The sequence below is a fragment of the Schistocerca americana genome, chromosome 1 (assembly GCF_021461395.2).
Source record: "Schistocerca americana isolate TAMUIC-IGC-003095 chromosome 1, iqSchAmer2.1, whole genome shotgun sequence".
Lineage (NCBI taxonomy): Eukaryota > Metazoa > Arthropoda > Insecta > Orthoptera > Acrididae > Schistocerca > Schistocerca americana.
This window is the reverse complement of record NC_060119.1, coordinates 528,931,455-528,955,563: the sequence shown is the minus strand read 5'-3', so window position 1 is coordinate 528,955,563 and position 24,109 is coordinate 528,931,455. Positions and strand designations below refer to the sequence as shown.

At 41.4% G+C, this 24,109-nt stretch overlaps 1 protein-coding gene across 1 annotated transcript in view; it reads right to left on the bottom strand.

The window, feature by feature from the left end:
* Positions 1 to 1,733: 1,733 nt before the first annotated feature.
* LOC124571193 (trichohyalin-like) overlaps positions 1,734 to 24,109 on the bottom strand; it is a 173,331-nt gene continuing 150,955 nt past the window's right edge. Inside the window, exon 4 of the mRNA XM_047131109.1 lies at positions 1,734 to 1,858. Within this exon, the coding sequence (XP_046987065.1) occupies positions 1,734 to 1,858 (125 nt within the window). The remainder of the gene's footprint in view (positions 1,859 to 24,109) is intronic.

The window sequence follows — 24,109 nt, the reverse complement described above, 5'->3', positions numbered from 1 at the left end:
AGTTTTGTCATCTCATGTACAGTTGCAGATGTAAGAATGTGTAAGCAACTGTCAGCCTGTAGGTCAACAGCACTCCTACCTATCAGATACGGCAGTGAACATTGCAGCTGAAGACGCTTGATTTGCAGATACGTCTAAGTCAGGTGCCTGACAACTGGAGAGCAGTGCTACGTCACAGTAGCACCTTCCGTCTGATTAACCAATATCGCTTAACAATCTCAAAGTGAGTGGACTCGCATTCGGGAGAGTTAGGTTTTGCCGCGCGGGGTAGCCATGCTGTCTAAGACGCCTTGCCACGGTTCGCGCGGCTCCTCCCTCGGGCATGGGTGGATGTGTGTTGGCCTTAGCATGAGTTAGATTAAATAGTGAGTGTTGTGGATTGGCCAGAGCGCCAACCCACAATAGAGGAAGCCGAAAGCCACGCGTTTAAGCTCACGCAGGATGGCGTGAGGTCTGGAACAGGACAAGTAATGAAGACTAGCAAATAAAGTACGTAGCTTCTGGAATACTTTAATCCATAATTGGTGAACATCTGTCTGACGGTACATGCATCACAAGATAAATAGCAAATGATAATGGCGCCTTGCTAGGTCGTAGCAAATGACGTAGCTGAAGGCTATGCTAACTATCGTCTCGGCAATTGAGAGCGTAATTTGTCAGTGAACCATCGCTAGCAAAGTCGGCTGTACAGCTGGGGCGAGTGCTAGGACGTCTCTCTAGACCTGCCGTGTGGCGGCGCTCGGTCTGCAATCACTGATAGTGGCGACACGCGGGTCCGACGTATACTAGCGGACCGCGGCCGATTTAAAGGCTACCACCTAGCAAGTGTGGTGTCTGGCGGTGACACCACAGTGAGTAAGCCTAGGGACCGATGACCTCAGCAGTTTGGTCTCATAGGAACTTACCACAAATTTCCAAAAGAGTCAGGTTTCTAATCAACGTTCGGCTGTTCGAATTCAGATTCACCGTTGTTTCCCTTAGTCATTTAGGTTAAGGATTGCTTGGAAAAATTACTATCGATTTCTAACCCCGTCGTGATGCAGATGGAGCGCGTACCCCGTCTCTATCAATATCATCGTCAACGGGACGATAAACGTCACCTCCTTTCTTCTAAGAACTAGATTACTGCTTTGTTAGTCGGCGGGAGTGGCCGAGCGGTTCTAGGCGCTACAGTCTGGAACTGCGCGACCGCTACGGTCGCAGGTTCGAACCCTGCCTCGGGGATGGATGTGTGTGATGTCCTTAGATTAGTTAGGTTTAAGTAGTTCTAAGTTCTAGGGGACTGATGACCACAGTAGTTAAGTCCCATAGTGCTCAGAGCCATTTGAACTATTTTTTTTACTGCTTTGTTATGCGTTATTATGCGCAGGAAAACAAACAATAATCTGAATGGCTGCAGATCTGCAACAAGCTCGACGACGCTAAAAAAGGCATGTGGAAAGAGACGCTGAAAAGTTGGAGTACTATACCAGTATAATCTGAGGTAGTCACAATCCCATAAAACTCAATTCGATCTCGGTCCAGAAATTTGAACGAAAATGTTTGCAAATTACGTTGTTAATAAGCTCCTTCAATCTCATATCACTAGCCAGTCTAAAAAGTTGTAGATCAGTATCTGCTAGAACCATTTGCCTGTGCGTTTAAGAACCGACCACAATACGCCAAATTTTTAATGAATTTCTTCTTCGAATATTTCCGCTACAGTAAGTGAAACACTGTTATTGAAAGGCGGTTTAACAGGACAGGAAACCCTCGAGCTCTTTAGCATTCGGCAAGAGTGAGGCTCCCTCGCCGACTAGTGGAGAGGAAAGCATAAGAGTGGCGCTTCGTCGCCGCTTGCTGGAGAGGAATGCGTAGCCTGGAAAAAAGCGGCGCAGCAGCGCTCATGTTTATGCATGCGGCTTGCCGGGCCGCGAAGTGGCCAGCCAGACACTCGCCGACCCTGCTGGACTCATTCTGATCCCGCCTGATCCGGGGATTACTGCCGGAACGCCTGCCTACACGGCGTGAAAATGTGACTCGCGAGAAAGACGTTTTTCATTCCCTCTCCCTGATCCCCGGCTACGTTATTTAGTTATTTCTGTTTCCTTGTTTCGGGAAAAGTTTTTCTTGCCACGCTTCTTTTATTTTTACCGGTATACCACAATGGTATGAGGACATCTACAAAAAATTATCAAACTACGTAATTTCGTTAGAGCTCCAGTAGGTAACGTAAATCATATAAAAGTGAGACACGTGAAATACATTTGCATCTCACAATGGCATGCTGAAATGTGACCGTTTCTAGAGTACTGTTCCAGTACTTGGGTTCTTTATAAGGAAGCATAGGTCTGGCATACATAGGTTTGACATTTGGCTCAAAGGTGCCTACAACCTTCCTCTGTGATGATGCAAAAGTTTCAACGCTTCAAACATCAAAGTGTTGACACAGGCCAAAAAAAGTGCACAGCTCTATAGTGAGTCAATGATGCCACATAGGCACCCGATTTCACCACGGTTCTGCACTACGTCACCGTAGACATGTCACGTGATGAGAAGGTCGTCACAGCTACATTAGAACTATGCGAACTACTGGCATTATCAACTCACTTTTAACATCAAAATGATAAGAAAATTAATTATATTGATTAGTTAATTACTCCCATCCCCCCCCCCACCCATCCTCACGACCTGAATGACGTCATGTGTTTTCCTCAGTCTGCAGGTGGGTCCCCGCCCCATTTCCCTCCCCACCCCTTCCCCTCCCCATCCCCCACCTGCTCCCTGGCGGGAATTTTGAAATTTGGCAGGAATTTGGAACATTGGCGGGAATGTCGAATTTTGGTGGGAATTTAGAATTTTCCTGGGAATTTCCTTGTCCCACGGCTCTACAGACGTCCCACCTCACACCCCACCCTGGAACTAGCGGGTTATTCAAAATGTTGGAGCCCTTTTTGGGATTCGAACCCCTTAGCTCCACCTATTGTACAATATGCATACATTTTGGATCTTAGATCCACAACTCCACAGTTGGCAATCCATTCGCCTCATCTTTCATCAAGCCGATAACCTTCTCGTTCTGAGAAACAATACCATAATGATTATTGGCTGCGTGCCCTGATGTATTGAAAATACTGACCCACTTAAAATTTTGTGTGGCGATGCACTTTCTTACGCTCATGGCCTATCCCAATGCTAATAAAAATATCGCTTTCATTTCCCACAGTCTACATTGTTTTACCGAAAATGGTATTATTCATTAGTTTCTAAAAATCTTTTTCGAAATCACCAGTCTCGTCCACGTTAATTCAATATACTCATTCAATCAGGGGGACTACCTGAAGGAGATAGCCCAGGTGATTCTGCCTAGATCCATCCCTAAGCTCAGGCACTGCTGGAGATTACTATAATGAAATATGTACCTCTGCTTGTGTCCAACAGCGGTCATCAGTTTAGGGATAGTGCTTCCTCGTGGAGATTGTAGAAGATAAAGGCAAGTCGCTTGTCATTTCATACATACTAACAGGGTATATGAAATCTGCCTCCACCACATACCCTACATCACAATCAACCGCCATAGCCAATATTTTTCCCCTAATCCCCCTAATTCGTTTTCGGGCACCCATTGAAGCCCATCCACAGGCCACGGCTGCATAATGGCGCTTACATCCAAATACAGAATATAACTTGAATCGAGGGGTGCTTTGAACCCCGCTTCCATACGTGGATTATTTGCCTTGGGGTGTCTATGGACACACTGATAAAGTCCCTCATAGATCCCGCGCTCAAAGAAAATAAGCATATCAGCATCAGTGAAAATTTCGATGCTGTGCCTCGTTTTCTTAAGTATTGCGACCGAGAGCAACTCAGGTGCCGTGTAACAAAAGGTGGAGTCCAGAGAGTACATGGTCATGCGTACACTCCGGAACTTTTGAGAAACAACTGCAAACAAGTGCACGTGGGTGTCCATGTAGAGCCGGCTGGAGAGGCCGAGCGGTCCTAGGCGCTACAGTCTGGAACCGTGCGGCCGCTACGGTCGCAGGTTCGAATCCTGCCTCGGGCATGGATGTGTGTGATGTCCTTAGGTTAGTTAGGTTTCAGCAGTTCTAATTTCTAGGGGACTGATGACCTCAGAAGTTAAGTTCCATAGTGCTCAGAACCATTTGAACCACTTTTTTTATTTTTCCTTGTCCATGTAGAGTCTTGCGTATTCACCCAAATTGGGAATGCTGAATTCTCGCCAGACATTCACAGCATGCTCATAATCTACACTAGTTATTGCATCGCCTGCGAGAGTACTGGTAAATGCAAACATGTAGGGTAGCCTGGTTTCGTGGAGTTTCGCCTTACTATCCACATACTCATAAGGGAAAACTCCTGTCCTAGTCACAAGCTGACACTTTTCCTCATCGGGGTATCCAGATCAGATGATATGCATATCCTCCCAAGGTGGAGTTTCAGTAAGTTTCTGAAGTAGCGCCTGAATAAAACGTAACGTGTTAAGCAAGCGGAGCATTATTTTTGGCGTCATTCGTTTGGAGAATGAAAAATATTTCTCAACACTCTCAGACAGGACACTGACCTGATTTTTCTCCCAGCCCAATCAGCCAATTGCTCAACTAGAAAGTGAGCGTCATACCCACTTAAATTATGGAAGAAAACGGGTATGTGCTGTGGTAACTGATACTTCAAATTGCATGCGTTGTGAGCTGCTCCACGGAACTTCCCTGTAAGATGACAGTGATCTCTACGGAGGATTTCAGCTGTTCTGGCTAACGGCACCCCACAGACATGACAGTTAGCCACATCACTGTATGATTTTTTATCGTCCTAGGATTCGGTCATGGGGATGTTGGTGAAGCCTATCAACATCCCAGGAGAGTTTTTCAAGCTGTGAGCAACCTAACCACAGCATTATCCACAACATAAAATTAATAGTGGTTAGACTTGTATTATGTGAACATGCAACTTCGTACGTGTTTTTGCGTGAAGATGGTACGTGAGTCTAAGGATTCCCTTCAACAGTGGATGAGAGGGGCAAGGAGACATTCAAAGTTTGCGTTAACAACAAGCGGACATCGTTCCTGGTGGTTTTCTTGTGTAGGCACAACAAGTACCGGTTCCTTGGATACTCAGTCCTCCAGATGTCTTTTTAAATACTTTTCTTCTGAAAAGGTATTTAGACACGTGAGGCAAATGCATTTTTTATGTTCATGATTCGAAAATTGGCTGTAAAGAAGGTGGGATATGTTTTTGATCCACAGGTAAAGCTGATTATCACCTTCAGAGAAGAGAAGCATGTTTACTTGAAAATCACGCTCACCTGCATATTTCGAAAAATGGAGTGGGCCAATTACAGTATGCTTGTCCTGCTCATCTGGCTTGCTTTTCTGCTTCTTCTTCAAGCCATAAACGTGAACCGATATTAAGGGATTTTTTGACTCAAATTTTAGTATGTCTTCAATCTTTGTGGGGAACTCGATACCGTCAAAGCTACAACATCCTCGAATGTTAAGACCTATTCCGTATCGACATGTGCGCTGCGGATGTTTTGTGTAATTTCTTTTGCAAGCCAGGACTGACCATGCAAAGCAAACGTTATCCTGTTGATTTTGAGCGTTAATACAACCCCGCGTGTTCTTTATCTCCTCAGGAAGTTTGATGTAACTGGACCCTCCATTTAACGGCTCAAAGGCATGTAGAGGGATGCCGATGTGTGGCATTTGGCTGAGTGCTTTAGCTGGCCATCTTATTTCCGTCACAGTAAACCAGGCTAGTGTAGCACCCAAGGTCATAGTACCACTCAGTGATTGATGTACTTCAATACATAACGCCATATGACCCCAGATGTATTGCAGGCTTTTCTCCTCAGCAGCACCCTGCTGTTTGGGGAGGTGAGTCAACTCGCAGCAGAGTCTGCGTTACGTCTAATGGAATTACATCTCAGATCATCTAGGGCTTCGAGGAGCTGTGCATCCAGCACTGGGAGGCATGCTTCTAGAAACCTGAGTGGATCGCGATAACTCCCAGCCCTGTTCTCATTCTAGTAAACGAGATACGCTTCTTCCAAGATGCTATTCAAGCCAAGTGTAAAAATAAATGTATGCAACGGAAAATAATAAACGCTAAAATGAAGATTTGGCCCTGTATGACTACCCCCTGAAGCAGACCTTAGGATCTCTTAATGGACTTTAACATATAAATTACAACCTAAACATAAATGAATGATTAAGGCAACTAACACTACTAAATGGTAAACGTTGTTCCTGCTTATATATTTATTGTAGATTAAAAAACCTTTATATTACAAAGTTTACATTTTCTAAGTAAAATTACTAATCAATTGACCGACTCTGCCGCTTATTATGACTGCGCGATCTAATTTCAATAACGCGAAATGACTGACATCATCTACGTACCAAACACTAGAAGACACTACTTTCAAAGATGATCTACCGTGGTGTGGAACCTCAGTGGAAATAAACTAATGTGATCACACCTGTTTAGCTTTTATAGCCCTAATAATCCGAAGCAGTTTGCGATATCACCGTATGTACTGCGTTCTGTGCGTCGAAGTGATGGTTCTCGTACTCGTCTGTGACGATGGAAGAACTCCAGCCACAAATAAACTCTTTGAAACACTAGGACGACAGAAGGCCTCCTACGCTCTCCTGAGAGCAAAGACAGCAAGTCCATCTGTACCAACAAAGCTGATATCGAGCGACCGTCACATACGGGCGCTCACAACGGAAAATCACGTCTCTCCACCACTGGCTTCCCAGCAAGGCTCCGTTCCCCACCATCGTAATTCTGAAAACGAATCACATTTCCGAAACCACGGAATATTCTCCCTCTCTAAAGATTCTTCCGAACGCCGACCAACCATATTTTAGTCTTTTGTCGTCCAGCGCGGAAAGCTTGAGAGGAAAAACCTGTACTCTTGGAATGGTACACTTCTGAGTAAATCCTCGGAAATAACTCCGCCTGCGTGGTTTCCGAGGTGCGTCTTCTTCGTTCCTCTCACCTGCGTCCAAAATTTGCAGAGTTCAGAAGTATTATCGGGTTATCCTTCCGGCCCTACTACAATAGCGGCCGCGCATCACCCTATTGTGCTCCAGAGCTCAGGTGCCACGACGTCCGTCTAGCTACTTTCTGTGTTTAAGCAGGACCAACATCGGTGCGGGACTTCCATCCAGAGCTTGAGTTCTACCCGCCGTTTCATCTCCACTGGCGTTCCAGCCTCTACTATCATAGGCTATCATTCATTACGCCGTTTTTATAATACAGACACTCCGTCACCTTTCATGTAATAAGCGCTAACAATCATTTAGAAGGCATCTGTGACAATGTCAGTCTCCTTTAAACATTCATATATATGATTTACAACCTATCAAATGATATCTAACTGTGGTTGTAGTTCATGGCAATGTATGTAGATGAGTGTTTGTAAGGTGCGAAATTATAGCCACCTTACACCCTCAAAGGCCCTAGGAACCGCTGAGTATTCTACAGGGCTCATGCCGCCGCTAATCTGATGTCCTTCGCTATCGAAAGGGACAGAGCATTGCTGCTAGCCATTATCATTAGCACTATAACTAGGAGACGACTGCATCCACGCGGTGGATGATGGTGTTGGGGAAGAGGCGCCTTATGGGGTGAGGAGTACGGGCCGGGCAGACGTATCTTTCGCCGCCAGCGAGGGCGAACATCCGGAGCCGGAGTACGAACAGGTGACGGCAGTGAGCTCCTACGGGAGAGGAGGTTGTGGACAGGGCGCTCATTGATGATGCTGCCTGTTGGAGGGTGGGAGACCGGTGCTCTGACTGAACCAACCAGGGACGCCAGAGGGTATGGGATGGTGCGGGGGCCGACGATGCAACGGCTGCTTCTGTCGCCTCTCACATGGCAACGAGCGGCACTTTGCGTGGTGTTGCATGTCGCTCGGGTGCGCATTTGATACGTAACTACGAAAAAAAAGTAAATAAAATATTCATACCATGGAAGTGATGACGCATACCCCTGCTAGATTCTCATTCTCCTCTTGATCCGTAGCAACGTCTACAACAATTAATTAATTGATCAATTCAACAAATTTTCATTGTTGTTGTTGTTGTTGTGGTCGTCAGTCCTGAGACTTGTTTCATGCAGCTCTCCATGCTATTCTATCCTGTGCAAGCTTCTTCATCTCCCAGTACCTACTGCAACCTACATCCTTCTAAATCTGCTTGGTGTATTCATCTCTTGGCCTCCCTCTACGATTTTTACCCTCCACGCTGCCCTCCAACACTAAATTGGTGATCCCTTGATGCCTCAGAACATGTCCTACAAACCGATCCCTTCTTCTAGTCAAGTTGTGCCACAAATTTCTCTTCTCGCCAATTCTATTCAATACCTCCTCATTAGTTATGTGATCTACCCATCTAATCTTCATCATTCTTCTGTAGCACCACATTTCAAAAGCTTCTGTTCTCTTCTTGTCTAAACTATTCATCGCCCTTGTTTCACTTCCATACATGGCTACACTCCATACAAATACTTTCAGAAACGACTTCCTGACACTTAAATCTATACTCGATGTTCACAAATTTCTCTTCTTCAGAAAGGTTTTCCTTGCCCTCTCTACTTCGACCATCATCAGTTATTTTGCTCCAAAAATAGCAAAACCCCTTTACTACTTTAAGTGTCTCATTTCCTAATCTAATTCCATCAGCATCACCCGACTTCATTCGACTACATTCCATTATCCTCGTTTTGCTTTTGTTGATGTTCATCTTATATTCTCCTTTCAAGACACTACCCATTCCGTTCAACTGCTCTTCCAAGTCCTTTGCTGTCTCTGACAGAATTACAATGTCACTAATTTTCATATCAATTTGATATCGAAAGTGGGCTGATACCACCATCTCCATAGTTTTTACTAGTCTCTACTAGTCTCACAGATACAAGCAGGCAAGATTAGTGTTTAACACCTCATCGATATCTGGCCATTAGAGGCAGAGCACACGCTCGGGATATTTCAGGGATGGGGAAGGAGTCATTCTGATATTTGCATGAAGCGATTTAGGGACATCTCAAGGATGGGGAAGAAATGATCCCGACATTTGCCTGGAGCGATTTACTGAAATCGTAGGAAACGTAAATCAGGATGGTAGGACGCCGATCTGAACCGTCTTCCTCCTGAATGCGATTCCAGTGTGCTAGCCACAACGCTACCTCGCTCTATTCATAAATCCGGCGGTAGCAGAGGTCTCTCATACACCAATGATGCCAACTGACTTACTCATTTCAGACGACTTCAGTTCGCAATTAGGTTTTCGTTGATAATAACAACAAAAAAGGCTCGAGGTAAGAGAGAGCGGGAAAAAGGAAACAGAGAGGGAAGATGCGGAAATTGACATAGAGAGGGGAATGGAGGAAATGGACAGACAGGCTGAGGAGGAGGAGCAGCAAGAGGAGATAGACAGAGAAAGTGGGGAGAAGATGATTTACAGAGAGAGGGAGGAGGAGGAGGTTAGAACTATATTCAATTCCCATATTTAGAAGTTTCGAAGCACTGCCGAGTTCACTAGTCCTTCCGTCGACGTAGCTCTTGCGAAACGCTGTTGGGTGAATTTAGAGAATCTGTGTTCGAACAAAGTGTTACGACCATTAAGATTCAACCAATGATATCTCTCGTAGTGATCAAGAGAATAAGAGACGAAGGCGCTTGCAGATCTCTGTATACAGTATTTTACCCTCGCTCAATACTCGAATGTAACTGAAAAGAAAATTGACTATAATGGTACGAAATACTCTCCACCAAGCACTGTAAAGTGATTTGTAGGGGTATATATGTACACTAATGGCCATTAAAATTGCTACACCACGAAGACGACGCGCTACAGATGCGCCATTTAATCAACGGGAAGAAGATGCTGTGATATCCAAATGATTAGCTTTCCAGAGCATTCACACAAGTTCGGCGCCGATGACGACACTTACAACGTGCTGACATGAGGAAAGTTTCCAACTGATTTCTCATGCACGAACAGCAGTTGACCGGCGTTGCCTGGTGAAACGTTGTTGTGATGCCTCGTATAAGAAGGAGAAAAGCGTACCATCACATTTCCGACTTTGATAAAGGTCGGATTGTAGCCTATCGCGATTGCGGTTTATCGTATCGCGACATTGCTGCTCGCCTTGGTCGAGATCCAATGACTGTTAGCTGTATATGGAATCGGTGGGTTCAGGAGGTTAATACGGAACGCCGTGCTGGATTCCAACGGCCTCGTATCACTAGCGGTCGAGATGACAGGCATCTTATGCGCATGACTGTAACGGATCGTGCAGCTACGTCTCGATCCCTGAGTCAACAGATCGGGACGTTTGCAAGACAACAACCATCTGCACGAACGGTTCGACGACGTTTGCAGCAGCACGAACTATCATCTCGGAGAACATGGCTGCGGTTACCCTTGACGCTGCATCACAGACAGGAGCGCCAGCGATGGTGTACTCAACGACGAACCTGGGTGCACAAATGGCAAAACGTCATTTTTTCGGATGAATCCAGGTTCTATTTACAGCATCATGATGGTCGCATCCGTGTTTGGCGACATCGCGGTGAACGCACATTGGAAGCGTGTATTCGTCATCGCCATACTGGCGTATCACCCGGCGTGATGTAATGGGGTGCCATTGGTTACACGTCTCGGTCACCTCTTGTTCGCATTGACGGCACTTTGATCAGTGGACGTCACATTTCAGATGTGTTACGACCCGTGTCTCTACCCTTCATTCGATCCCTGCGAAATCCTACATTTCAGCAGGATAATGCACGACCGGATGCTGCATTTCCGTTACGGGCCTTTCTGGATACAGAAAATGTTCGACTGCTGCCCTGGCCAGCACATTCTCCAGATCTCTCACCAATTGAGAACGTCAGGTCAATGGTGGCCGAGCAACTGGCTCGTCACAATACGCTAGTCACTACTCTTGATGAACTGTGGTATCGTGTTGAAGCTGCATGGGCAGCTGCATCTGTAGACGCCGTCCAAGCTCTGTTTGACTCAATGCGCAGGCGTATCAAGGCCGTTACTGCGGCCAGATGTCGTTATCCCGGGTACTGATTTCTCAGGACCTATGCACCCAAATTGCGTGAAAATGTAATCACATGTCATTTCTAGTATAATATATTTGTCCAATGAGTACCCGTTTATCATCTGCATTTCTTCTTGGTGTAGCAACTTTAATGGCCAGTAGTGTATACTTAGACGTAAAAGTAGACTGTTAACACATAAGTTTAAAGCCACCTAACTGTTCTTCGAACTGAACCGAATACAAGTATTGTTTGAAATATGCTAAATGTCACGTCGAACATGATCCAGAACAGGACGATGTTTCATAGTCTCAACACCGCGACATACCTTACAGGCTGTAATAGCACGCAAAGAATTCAAAATATTAGTGCTGACAAGGGTGTTTTCACTTTGATTAATAATTCCGCTGATGGCAGAATGCACTGTAAAGTTCGTACCCAAATCGAATACGTTTTCAAGAATGAACGTAAGAGTCTATGTGCAACCCAAATACTGCACAGATTTCATAAATGACTGAGGGAGGAAAATAAATTCAAAATACTTTAGTGAAATTCCTGATTATTAAGAGACCACGTGACGTACAAGTTCGCAATATATGAGAACACAACAAAACTCCTTATTCACCAGAGTATTTTAAGCAATTTTAAACTAGTGGGAAATTATCGAAGTCAGTACCTTATCGTGATAGATGGAGACAAGTGAAATACTAACACCGTACAGTGAGCATGAAACAAGATCTGTCTCTCTGATCAACTAAAATTAAGTCTGAACGTGACTAGCGTGTGCCATGGGCGCGCTCATACCGATTCCGGACGCTCATTGAATTTCTCTGGAGTTCGTTTCTTACCGACGGCTTGCATTGACTCCCGTGAGCGAACAGCCTAGTGGCTCTTTGAAGCGATTTAATCACCAAGATGGTACTAGAAGGTATCAGGTAGATTATATAATGGTAAGACAGAGATTTAGGAACCAGGTTTTAAATTGTAAGACATTTCCAGGGGCAGATGTGGACTCTGACGACAATCTATTGGATATGAACTGTAGATTAAAACTGAAGAAACTGCAAAAAAGTGGAAATTTAAGGAGATGGGACTTGGATAAACTGACTAAACCAGAGGTTGCACAGAGTTTCACCGAGAGCATAAGGGAATAATTGACAGGAATTGTGGAAAGAAATACAGTAGAAGGAAATGGGTAGCTCTGAGGGATGAAGTAGTGAAACTAGCAGAGGATCAAGTAGGTAAAAAGACGAGGGCTAGTAGAAATCCGTGGGTAACAGAAGAAATATTGAATTTAATTGATGAAAGGAGAAAATTTAAAAATGCAGTAAATGAAGCAGGCAAAAAGGAATACAAAGCTCTCAGTAATAAGATCGACAGGAAGTGCAAAATGGCTAAGCAGGGATGGCTAGAGGACAAATCTAAGGATGTAGAGGCTTATCTCCCTAGGGGAAAGATAGATACTGCCTACATGAAACTTAAAGAGGCCTTTGGATAAAAGAGAACCAGTTGTATGAATATCATGATCTCAGATGGAACCCAGTTCTAACCAAAGAAGGGAAAGCAGAAAGGTGGAAGGAGTATATAGAGGGGCTATACAAGGGCGATGTACTTGAGGACAATATTATGGAAATGGAAGAGGATGTAGATGAAGATTAAATGGGAGATATGATACTGCGAGAAGAGTTGGGCAGAGCACTGAAAGACCTGAGTCGAAGCAAGGTCCCGGGAGTAGACAACGTTCCATTAGAACTACTGACAGCCTTGGGACAGCCAGTCCTGACAAAACTCTGCCATCTGGTGAGCAAGATGTATGAGACTGGCGAAATACCCTCAGACTTCAAGAAGAATATAATAATTACAGTCCCAAAGAAAGCAGGTGTTGACAGGTGTAAAATTACCGAACTATCAGTTTAATATGTAACAGCTGCAAAATACTAACGCGAATTATTTACAGACAAATGGAAAAACTGGTAGAAGCCGACCTCGGGGAAGATCAGTTTGGATTCCGTAGAAATACTGGGACATGTGAAGCAATACTAACCTTACGACTTATCTTAGAAGAAAGATTAAGGAAAGGCAAACCTACGTTTCTAGCATTTGTAGACTTAGAGAAAGCTTTTGACAATGTTGACTCGAATACTCTCTTTCAAATTCTGAAGGTGGCAGAGGTAAAATACAGGGAGCGAAAGGCTATTTACAATTTGTACAGAAAGCAGATGGCAGTTATAAGAGCCGAGGGACATGAAAGGGAAGCAGTGGTTGGGAAGGGATTGAGACAGGGTTGTAGCCTGTCCACGATGTTATTCACTCTGTATATTGAGCAAGCAGTAAAGGAAACAAAAGAAAAATTCGGAGTAGGTATTAAAATCCATCGAGAAGAAATAAAAACTTTGAGGTTCGCCGATGACATTGTAATTCTGACAGAGACAGCAAAGGACTTGGAAGAGCAGTTGAACGGATCGGACAGTGTCTTGAAAGGCGGAAATATGATGACCATCAACAAAAGCAAAACGAGGATAATGGAATGTAGTCGTATTAAGTCAGGTGATGCTGAGGGAATTAGATTAGGAAATGAGATACTTAAAGTAGTAAAGGAGTTTTGCTATTTGGGGAGAAAAATAACTGATTATGGTTAAAGTAGAGAGGATATAAAATGTAGACTGGCAATGGCAAGGAAAGTGTTTCTGAAGAAGAGAAATTTGTTAACATCGAGTATAGATTTAAGTGTCAGAAAATCGTTTCTGCAAGTATTTGTATGGATTGTAACCATGTATGGAAGCGAAACATGGACGATAAATAGTTTGGACACGAAGAGGAGTTTGTGGCACAACTTGACTAGAAGAAGGGATCGGTTGGTAGGACATGTCCTGAGCCATCAAGGGATCACCACTTTAGTATTGCAGGGCAGCGAGGAGGGTAAAAATCGTAGAGGGAGACCAAGAGATGAATACACTAAGCAGATTCAGAAGGATATAGGTTGCAGCAGGTACTGGGAGATGAAGAAACTTGCACATGATATAATAGCATGTAGAGCTGCATCAAACCAGTCTCAGGACTGAAGACCACAACAACAACATGGTTGTTTTGCTATCGGAAGTAGAATTTTTGTCTGTATGCACAATGAAATTTATTTATTTTTTATTTATTTTTATTTATTTATTTATTCATCCATGGAACAATAAATATTGTATGGATGATATAACAAACACCAGTTGACTTTGACATTTTTTCTTATGATATCACAATATCTTGACTAGTCTAGATTTTTTTTGCTACTGCAATATGATACTGTGTGTACATTTTTGCACTTGAAAATTGCCAATGATTTTGACCTAATACGTTTTCTGTCATGCTATGCTGTAAGCTTAGTCGTATCACTAGAAACAAGATTTTATTTAATGGGTTTATGATTTAAATGCAAGATATTAATCCTTATTCATCATTTTCAGAAAGCAATACCATGTAAAAGAAATAAATTTTACAACCACAGTGGTTTACTATGAAATGGAAATTTTACCATCACAATGAAAGAAAGAAAATGCAATACCTTGTCATGAAGAGTAAATGGATCAGAATTAACAAGCATTAACAAGAATATACTATACACACCGTATGATAGCAGTCTTAACTAATTATCTATCTTTCAGAATACGAGGCGATTAATGCAGGCTGTCAGACAGAACTCCACTTGTTAATTTTAGTGATGACATATGCTAGAAGTAAGAAATTCTATAATATATGAAGTAATGAATGATAATGGATAGTTGTATGAGGAGAATGGTAATATGAATATGAATAATGAATATTGAAGTGTCTATTTTGTGCAGATGATAATAAATGATGATGAATAGTTGTATGAAGAATATGGTAATATGAATAATGAAGTTTTTCTTTGCAGATGATGATAATGACGGAGTTTATATATTTTCCGTTTGTTAAGAAATGCTATGTAGTTATTTAAGTATTTGTTGCAGTTCCTTTTGACAGTGTGTCTTATGTCACATAGTATAATGACTGAATGTTTTGGGAAAGACAGCTAGAGTACATACATATTACATATACGTTTCATTACCTGTTAATTTGAAGTTTACTACTTTTCAGCATAATATACATTTTTTTCTTTCAGGTCAATAATCCACTTTGTATTTTTTACAGGAGAAGCTTTTCATGATATTAATATGCTATAAGCAGTTAGTTAGTAAGCCTGTTCTAGTACTTACATATTTTTTACCCATTTGTGTCTATAATTTATAAATGTGATCACATATACTCTACTTGTTTCATAACCTTGTTACAGCTGACTCATGACGAATGACATTATTAATCCTTATTTCCAGCAATAAGTCAAAAGCAAATATTTTCATGATCCAGCAATTAATTATTGATCCCAACGCAATGCATTGCTAGCACAAAAAAATATTACCAATCCCAATTATTACCAGTATACAACTAAATAATGCTACCAGTATAAGGTATATTTCTAGTCCTAAATATAATGCATATTTCTCTGATGTATTGAATCCATTATATCTACGTATTATTGAACTACAGACCTTGAGTAATAGTTACAAGGTGTTACATTTTAAATATGTCTTGTAGCATTTGTATGGTATCATATATAAACACTAACAGCTTGATGCTACATGCAATATCTCTTGTTTTGAATGATGACTTCTGAGTAATACTCAATGATGTTTTGTAATAATGCATGAATGCTATGCCAATGATTACTGTAATGAGATGACTTATATGCCAATGATTACTGTAATGAGATGACTTATGCAGAAATGCTATACCAATTATTACCGTAATGAGATGACTTATGCATAAATGCTATGCCAATAATTATTGTAATAAGATGACTTATGAATAATGTTCTGTAATACTCCATATATATTACAGAAATGTTTAGTAACTAGCCAATGAGTGCCAATAATTATTCAAATCAGTTGTTACACTAGTGTAATTCTGAATGATGACTAGCATGAGACTTAATGTATCCTTCGCCTTCTGACCCAATTACCAGCAATTACTGCAATATCTGTATGTCCTGTCCATCCTCAAGATCATGGAGCACTTTATTTGGTTTTGCAATAATTCTACGTTGATGTAAGAGTATGGATTCTACAAAAATGTGGTGTTGACATATCAAGCTGTCCACCACCTTGAACGATGGAGATGTTATTGTGGTCCTACTGTTTGGTGTAGCTAATGTATTACCAAAATGATAACAGAATATTAATGCAACATTTCAGTGCCTTGGCTACACTGATAAATACTTCAGGAAGAGAACTTCAGATTGTCTCACTTGGTGTTGTGCTTCTGTAGAAAGATATGCACTTTCAGTGCTAGTATGTGCAACTCACTGTGCCACAACCATGATACTATCCTTCCCATTCCTTATCTAGATCTTGTAAAATGGTAAAGACTTATACAGTGCCTTTAAATTCTTGTAAAATGGTAAAGACATATACAGTGCGTATGCACTTTATTTCGTTTCTCAATATGTTTAAATTCTTGTAAAATGATAAAGACATATACAGTACATATGCACTTTATTTCATTTCTCAATATGTTTAAATTCTTGTAAAATGGTAAAGACTTATACAGTGGATGTGTACTTTATTTCATTTCTCAATATGTTTCAATTCTTGCAAATTGGTAAAGACTTTTACAGTGCATCTATTTTTTTATTTCATTATGCAATATATTTAAATTCTTGTAAAATAGTAAAGACTTATATTGTGCATGTTCACTTTATTTCTTTTCTCAATAAGTTTAAATTCTTGTAAAATGGTAAAGACATATACAGTGCGTATGCACTTTATTTCATTTCTCATATGTTTAAATTCTTGTAAAATGGTAAAGACATATACAGTGTGTATGCACTTTATTTCAATTCTCAGTATGTCTAAATTCTTGTAAAATGATAAAGACATATCCAGTTCGTATGCACTTTATTTTGTTTCTCAATATGTATAAATTCTTGTAAAATGATAAAGACATATACAGTGTGTATGCACTTTATTTCATTTCTCAATATGTTTAAATTCTTGTAAACTGGTAAAGACTTATACAGTGGATGTGCACTGTATTTCATTTCTCAATATGTTTCAATTCTCGTAAATTTAAAAGACTTTTACAGTGCATGTGCACTTTATTTCATTACGCAATATGTTTAAATTCTTGTAAAATGGTAAAGACTTATATTAGTGTATGTGTACTTTATTTCTTTTCTCAATATGTTTAAATTCTTGTAAAATGGTAAAGACATATACAGTGCGTATGCACTTTATTTCATTTCTCAATATGTTTAAATTCTTGTAAAATGGTAAAGATTTATACAGTGGATGTGCACTTTATTTCATCTCTCAATATGTTTCAATTCTTGTAAATTGGTAAAGACTTTTACAGTGCATGTGCACTTTATTCCATTACGCAATATGTTTAAATTCTTGTAAAATGGTAAAGACTTATATAGTGCATGTGCACTTTATTTCTTTTCTCAATATGTTTAAATTCTTGTAAAATGGTAAAGACATATACAGTGCGTATGCACTTTATTTCATTTTTCAATATGTTTCAATTGTTGTAAAATGATAAAGATATATACAGTGCAAATTCATGTAAAATGGTAAAGACTTATACAGTGCATGTGCAATTTCATTTCTCAATATGTTTCAATTCTTGTAAAATGGTGAATACGTACACAGTGCGTGTGCACTTTATTTCATTTCTTAATGTATTCAGTTCATGTAAATATGCTAAAGACTTCTATAGTGCTTGTGCACTTTATTTCTCTCCTTCATATGTCTAATTCAGGTAACAATGCTAAAGAGTTTTACAGTGCATGTGCACTTTGTCATTTGTTAATATATTTTGTACTCATTGCGTATATATTTTGTCATCTGAACTCAGTGCATGTGCACTCTATTTCATTTCTTAATATGTTCTGCACTTATCAATAATGTATATACTCTGTGACTGCAGACTTAATAACTAAATAGGTTATAGAAAAATTTGTTGCTCATGGTAAGTCCAATTGACTCATTGACTCACCATCACTGCCAAATTTTTGCCCCCCCCCCCCCCCCCCCCCCAGTGGAGGGTTATGTAAGAGGTCCATGATTAAGGGATTTGTTGCTAGTGCAGTCGAGCAGATGTAATTTCGATGGATTGCTCATGCGCTTCCTGTGATATGTAAGGTATAAGAGAATCTCAGACCAGAGAGCAGTGCTGTCAGTAGTAGGAACTGTGTAGCAGTTGTAGTAAGTAGTTGCGAGCAGTCTGGTGTATGGAGTTGGCTGGACCTGTCGTGTGGAGTGATGGCAGTGCCTGAGCATTGTAGTATAAGGTAAAAGCAGCCTCGCCCATATGTAGTATTGTTACATCAAGTCCCATGTAAATGTTTATAAAAAGATCTCTTAGTAATAATCTTTCTCATAAAAAGTAACATTTGAAAATCATTCATCTCAATTTAAAGAATTTTCTAATTTCTCCACTCCATGGTCATCCCGATTATTGTAAAGAAATGTCAGTTGTTTCTTTTTATACATGATAAATCTATCGGCCAGCATTGCACTGGGCTGTGCCAGAAAAATTTCTTATAGTAGCAGATATATACGCGTTATCCGGCGACCTTATTGAGGTAAGAATTTTTGATTTATTCGGTATGATCTTTCAGGGCCATGACGCAGCACTGCTGACGTCCAAAATTTACCAGTTTAAATCCACAGTCAATTATTGAAAGGTTACAAGTGAGTCGCAATTTTATTGAGAGATTAGTCACATTGCATTATTGGTAGGCTACGAAATTTTTTATTGGGAGGTTACGCTGAATGTGAATTATATAATTATATTTTTTACTTTTGGGTGGGAGGTTACATTGAACGTGAAATATATATATATATATATATATATATATATTCTGTTGGGAGGTTACAAGATGGTACTGACGCAGCGAGTGTGGGATATCACTTACTGTATACCATGATTTGTTTTAAAGAATACGTTATGACTCTCCACAAAAAGATGAGAGGAGGGTAAGGTGAGGTAAGATCTCTAAGAGTGGAGCAATAACTCCCACGGACAAGAGGACAAAATCGGACGTGATTTCGTTAAAGAAAACTTGACGCTATTCCCCTGCCGTTTAGGGAAATCGTGAACTGGTATTTGAAACCACCTCCTCCCAATCACAAGTCGAATGCTGTAAGTTCAACTGGTTCGAAAGGCTCTAAGCACTATGGGACATAACATCTGAGGTCACCAGTCCCCTAGACTTAGAACTACGTTAACCTGACTAATCTTAGGACATCACACACATCCATGCCCGAGGCAGGATTCGAACCTGCGATCGTAGCAGCCGCATGGTTCCGGACTGAAGCGCCTAGAACCGCTCGGCCACACCGGCCGGCATGCCGTAAGTACTGCTCCAGTTCGCAACATGTCGACAGGACAATTACTCTTCGTCCCTTGATCATTTCCTTCCTCCATTTCGAAAATGTAATACATACGTAATAAGTTTTAATTAATATGCGGAATTTGGTATTCTCCCGAAAGTGAAAGCGGAAAGCTTTTAATGCTTACCAGATGGGTACCTCTGCAGAGCCGAAACCAGAGGTACTGAACTTGCCAGGATGACTGTTTACATTGCGGGTGAGGAAAAACAAAACGATTGGAACGTTGATACTCGATGCCGTGTTAATGGAAGGCTGAAGAACGGACTGAACTTGAAGTGTAAATCTTGTTCGCCCGGAGGCAGTCTGCAGGACGACCACAGCGCTGCGCTGCATGCAGACTGCCTCTCGTAATTGCAATTGCGACTAGCCAAACGTGAATTGCTTGTTAATGGCCGATTCATTCGCGCGAGTGCTTGTGGAGTGCGCCACATCAAACAACTGCCCGCTGCCGCCGCGGCCGCTAGTAATCGATCTACAGATACTGTTCGCAGACGCTCCGATCAACCTGTGCTGTTCTTTGGTACAGCAGTCGAGCGTTCAGCACGTATTCAGGCAAAGGATGTAGTTTACAATTGTTTAGGTGCTTATTCTTTGATGGATTTAGACCTTGCAATCCAAACTTTTGTTCGTCTTGATAGGAAAGATGACGGAGACGTGGTGGCGCTGTTTAGCCCCTGATGGGCCTATCATTGGGAGTTGGCATAGACATTTGTGTTCTCGCGAATGGTAATGCCCGTTGAGATTTTTGAGGGTGATACACTGCGTCGCCATATAAGGGACTTCTCACAGTAAGTGTTACGGGTGGATCAGACAACTATTTTCCATATCTATAACATCCCTGCTCTCGGAGAACGTCTAATCAACACGCGGACGATTACGCTAACCGACCAAAAAAAAAATAGAGCAACTAAGTCAGTGGATTATAATTCTGCAAAGTACACAGAAACGGGCCTCAAAAGAGAATGGATGCAAGTACCAACTGAGCTTTTTCTGGGTGAATGTTTGGGCTTATTTTCTCTTACCCTCAGGTGCGAAGAGCTACTGAAGCTCCATAGTTCGTTACTGCGTGGGTTAAACAATTGGAACTAATGTATATTATGAGAAATCAGGACTTCAACCACCTACAAGCACTGAAATAAATCACTGGTGTAGACTCAAAATTTGTGCCACCCTGGGACTCGAATCCAGATGTTCCACTTCTCTAGAATGATTGTCTTAGCTGCCTCAGCCATGCAGACTTGCTTCCTGTCCACCCTAATTCTCAACCTGACACTTGCAAGTAGCGCACTCATCCATGGGCCCCATAGTCCCGCAGGGGTTCGGAAGATTCGGTGCATCTGAGCTGAATGTTCCTAGAGCCATCCTTGCTCATAATATATATATATATATATATATATATATATATATATATATATATATATGTTGTCCCTTTTATCTTGACCACCCTAAATAATTGTTTGTCCAGATGCAAATTACAAAATGTTTCAAGCAAATGCTCTTTAGCCGTCAGGGGGGACATCAATCATCATAATTAACTTCGTTGTTTTACAAAGATATGAACAGTGGTATGACTTTTTTTAAATGGCACCCTGTATTCATTTCCTCTCCTAAAGACCTATTCAAAAATGTATCACAGTGTACCATTCACTGAAACACAACGCTATTAATTACAGAACACAACACTGACTTTGAGCCCGGGACCACAAACTCGTCAACTTGCTGGAGTTGTCAGAAAACAAATGAAGACCAAGTAAAAATATAAAAAATTTACTTTGACTCTCCTGTACCATTGCCAAGGAGTAGAACATTCAAAGGTGCTCAGAGTTGTGACCCTGGACACCGATACACTCGATGAATGAAAGAATTATTTACTGCTTCCAGTGTTGCTGGCTGAAGAGAATTACAAGAAAGCACGATACGTTCCTGCATGTCCTGAGGAGTTGTTGGAATATCGCGATAGACAAAGTCTTTAATGCATCCCCAAAGAAAAAAGTCCAGAGGATTTAAATCACGAGACCTAGCAGGCCAAGTAATTGTTCCTCCTTGACCAATCCATCTGGCAGGTTACCTTCGGTTCAGAACACGACGCGCACGCACGCATTATGTGTTGGACATCCATCGTATTGATAACACATAAGCATTCTGTTTCTTAGCGTCACTTCATTCAGATGAGGAGGAATAATTCGTCTAAGGAAGTTGGCATTCGCTGTGCCGTTTAGACTACAACTGATGAAATAAGGGCCAATAATTGTAGTACCAAGCATCCCACACCAGACGTTAACTCTCCATCGACGATGATGTTCCACCTGTCTAAGCCATTGTGGGTTGTCGTTGAACCAATAATGAATGTTTGTTGTACGTACCTGTCATTTGTTTGAGAAGGAACATTTATCGGTAAATAGAACATTGGTGTAGAAGTTCGGGTTGGCGAGGATTTGCTGCTGTGCCCACTGACAGAACTGTACACGATTATGGAAATCATTCCCTGGCAGTTCTTGATGTAGGTGTACATAGTAAAAATGGAACCAGTGACATGTAAGAATACGATGTACACTGGTTTTAGGAATGCCAATCTCGTGTTCAAGGCGTCGTGTGCTCACATGCGGATTCATAGCAACGGAAGCGAAAACAGTAACTTCGGTAGCTTCGTCTGGGCGAGTGCTACGATGATTGGGTTGTCGTGGGTTGAAACTACCTGTTTCCTGAAGCGTCGCAACAAGACGAGAAAATATCCGTCGGGAATGTTGGTTCTTGTCAGGATATCGCTCTCCGTACAGTTCCGCTGCCCGCGTAGCATTTCGCCTACCTTCAAGAACAACAACAACAATAAAAGAAACGTTATGTCGATGCAGTTTGTAGGAAGGACAGCCTTTACTGTAAGCCTGCTCTACACAACAGTATTTAAAACGACTAAACTACTGAACTAAATGTACCTGTACATAAGAAAACAGTACTGCAATTACCGTTCTGCTAACTTACATTACCCATAGATGAGTAGCATTTCTACCTTCTCTTCGTTGATGTACATTCTACTCACACAGCTCTTCAACTGACCATGGTTGACGGAAAGACGGGTGTGCATTCTACTTGTGGTTACATTTGTCCTCTGTCAACGTCAGCTCGTGGATGTGTTCCATTACCCCGAGTACGCGCTGAGAGCATCAACGTCAATGTTGTGTTATGTAATTAATAACGTAGTGTTTCAGTGAATGGTACACTGTGATACTTTTTTGAATAGGTCTTTAGGAGAGGAAATGAATTACCGAATAAAAAATACAGGTTGCCAATTAAAAAAGCCATACCGCTGTTCATATCTTTGTAAAAAACAAAGCTACAACGAAGTCAATCATGCTGATTGATGACACCATGACGGCTGAAGAAAATTTGCTCGAAACATTTTGTAATTTGCATCTAGACAAACAGTTATTTAGGGTGGTCAAGATAAATGGGACACCCCGTATATATATATATATATATATATATATATATATATATATATATATATATATATATATATATATATGTGTGTGTGTGAGTGTGTGTGTGTGTGTCCAGAACCACATATCAATATAGCTAACTGGAAGTTTACCGTTTAATGTTGGTATATACCTGCTGGGATAGTCGTGCACGTTCAGGCAAAGCTTCCAGTACAGGGATGTGTGCTGGCCCTATATAAATTAATCGTGTATTTCGGAAGTCAGATCTGAAAGCTGGAGAGATTGAATAAGAGTCCCTAATCGTTCTTTCCACCAACCTGTTGTCTCCCAAAGTTGTGTCCCCAGCGCAGAATACAGTTCATCAGTTGTGGAATCTTCTTCGACGTAGGCTGCTGTGTTGTCATCTTGAACCTGTGATTGCGCTTTTTGTGGGATACCACTTGCCCAGGTTAGTCTCTGTACCTATAGAGGTCAAGATCTGTAATACTGACAATGATGGTAGGCGACACTTATTACTGTATCCTGTTTTGTTATATTTTAAATAACCACATTTAATACTATCCTTTAGAACACTCGACATAGCTTTCTTAATTGTATGGTAACTTTTCTGACAACTTCCAATATAGAGTACAACATGTCTGGCTCTGAATAATGCGCGAAACGGAGTTCCGTGACCGGGCCTTCAGAATGCCCGAAATCGCGATACACGTCCAGCCCTCCGGAACGACCGAAACGGAGTGACTAGTGCAGCCGATGTACTTTACTTCCCAGGCGCGCCAAAGCGACCCGAGGGTGTCTGAAGCATTTCGGTTGCAACACAGTTATTATTATGTTTCTCATAACTAGTGAAATTTAATAACCATAAGCGATAAACTCATTGAGTAACCGTGAGCGGCTGTCATACTGAAAATTGGGCTAAATACAATGAAAAGTATGTAAATAATTAGTATGAGAAGTTAGTCGTTTTGGCGCCTAACACCCGAATGTGCCGACCAATCAGCAGCAGGTTGAGTACAATTGGCGGACTATCCAACGGGACTGGTACATACTGTACCACCTGTCGCTTGCACCTCAGTCCACTTTTGTACTACAGTATAAGCTGCTTCAAGTGTATCAAGCTGCATCACGGCGAGCTTCTAGCAAGATAAAATACT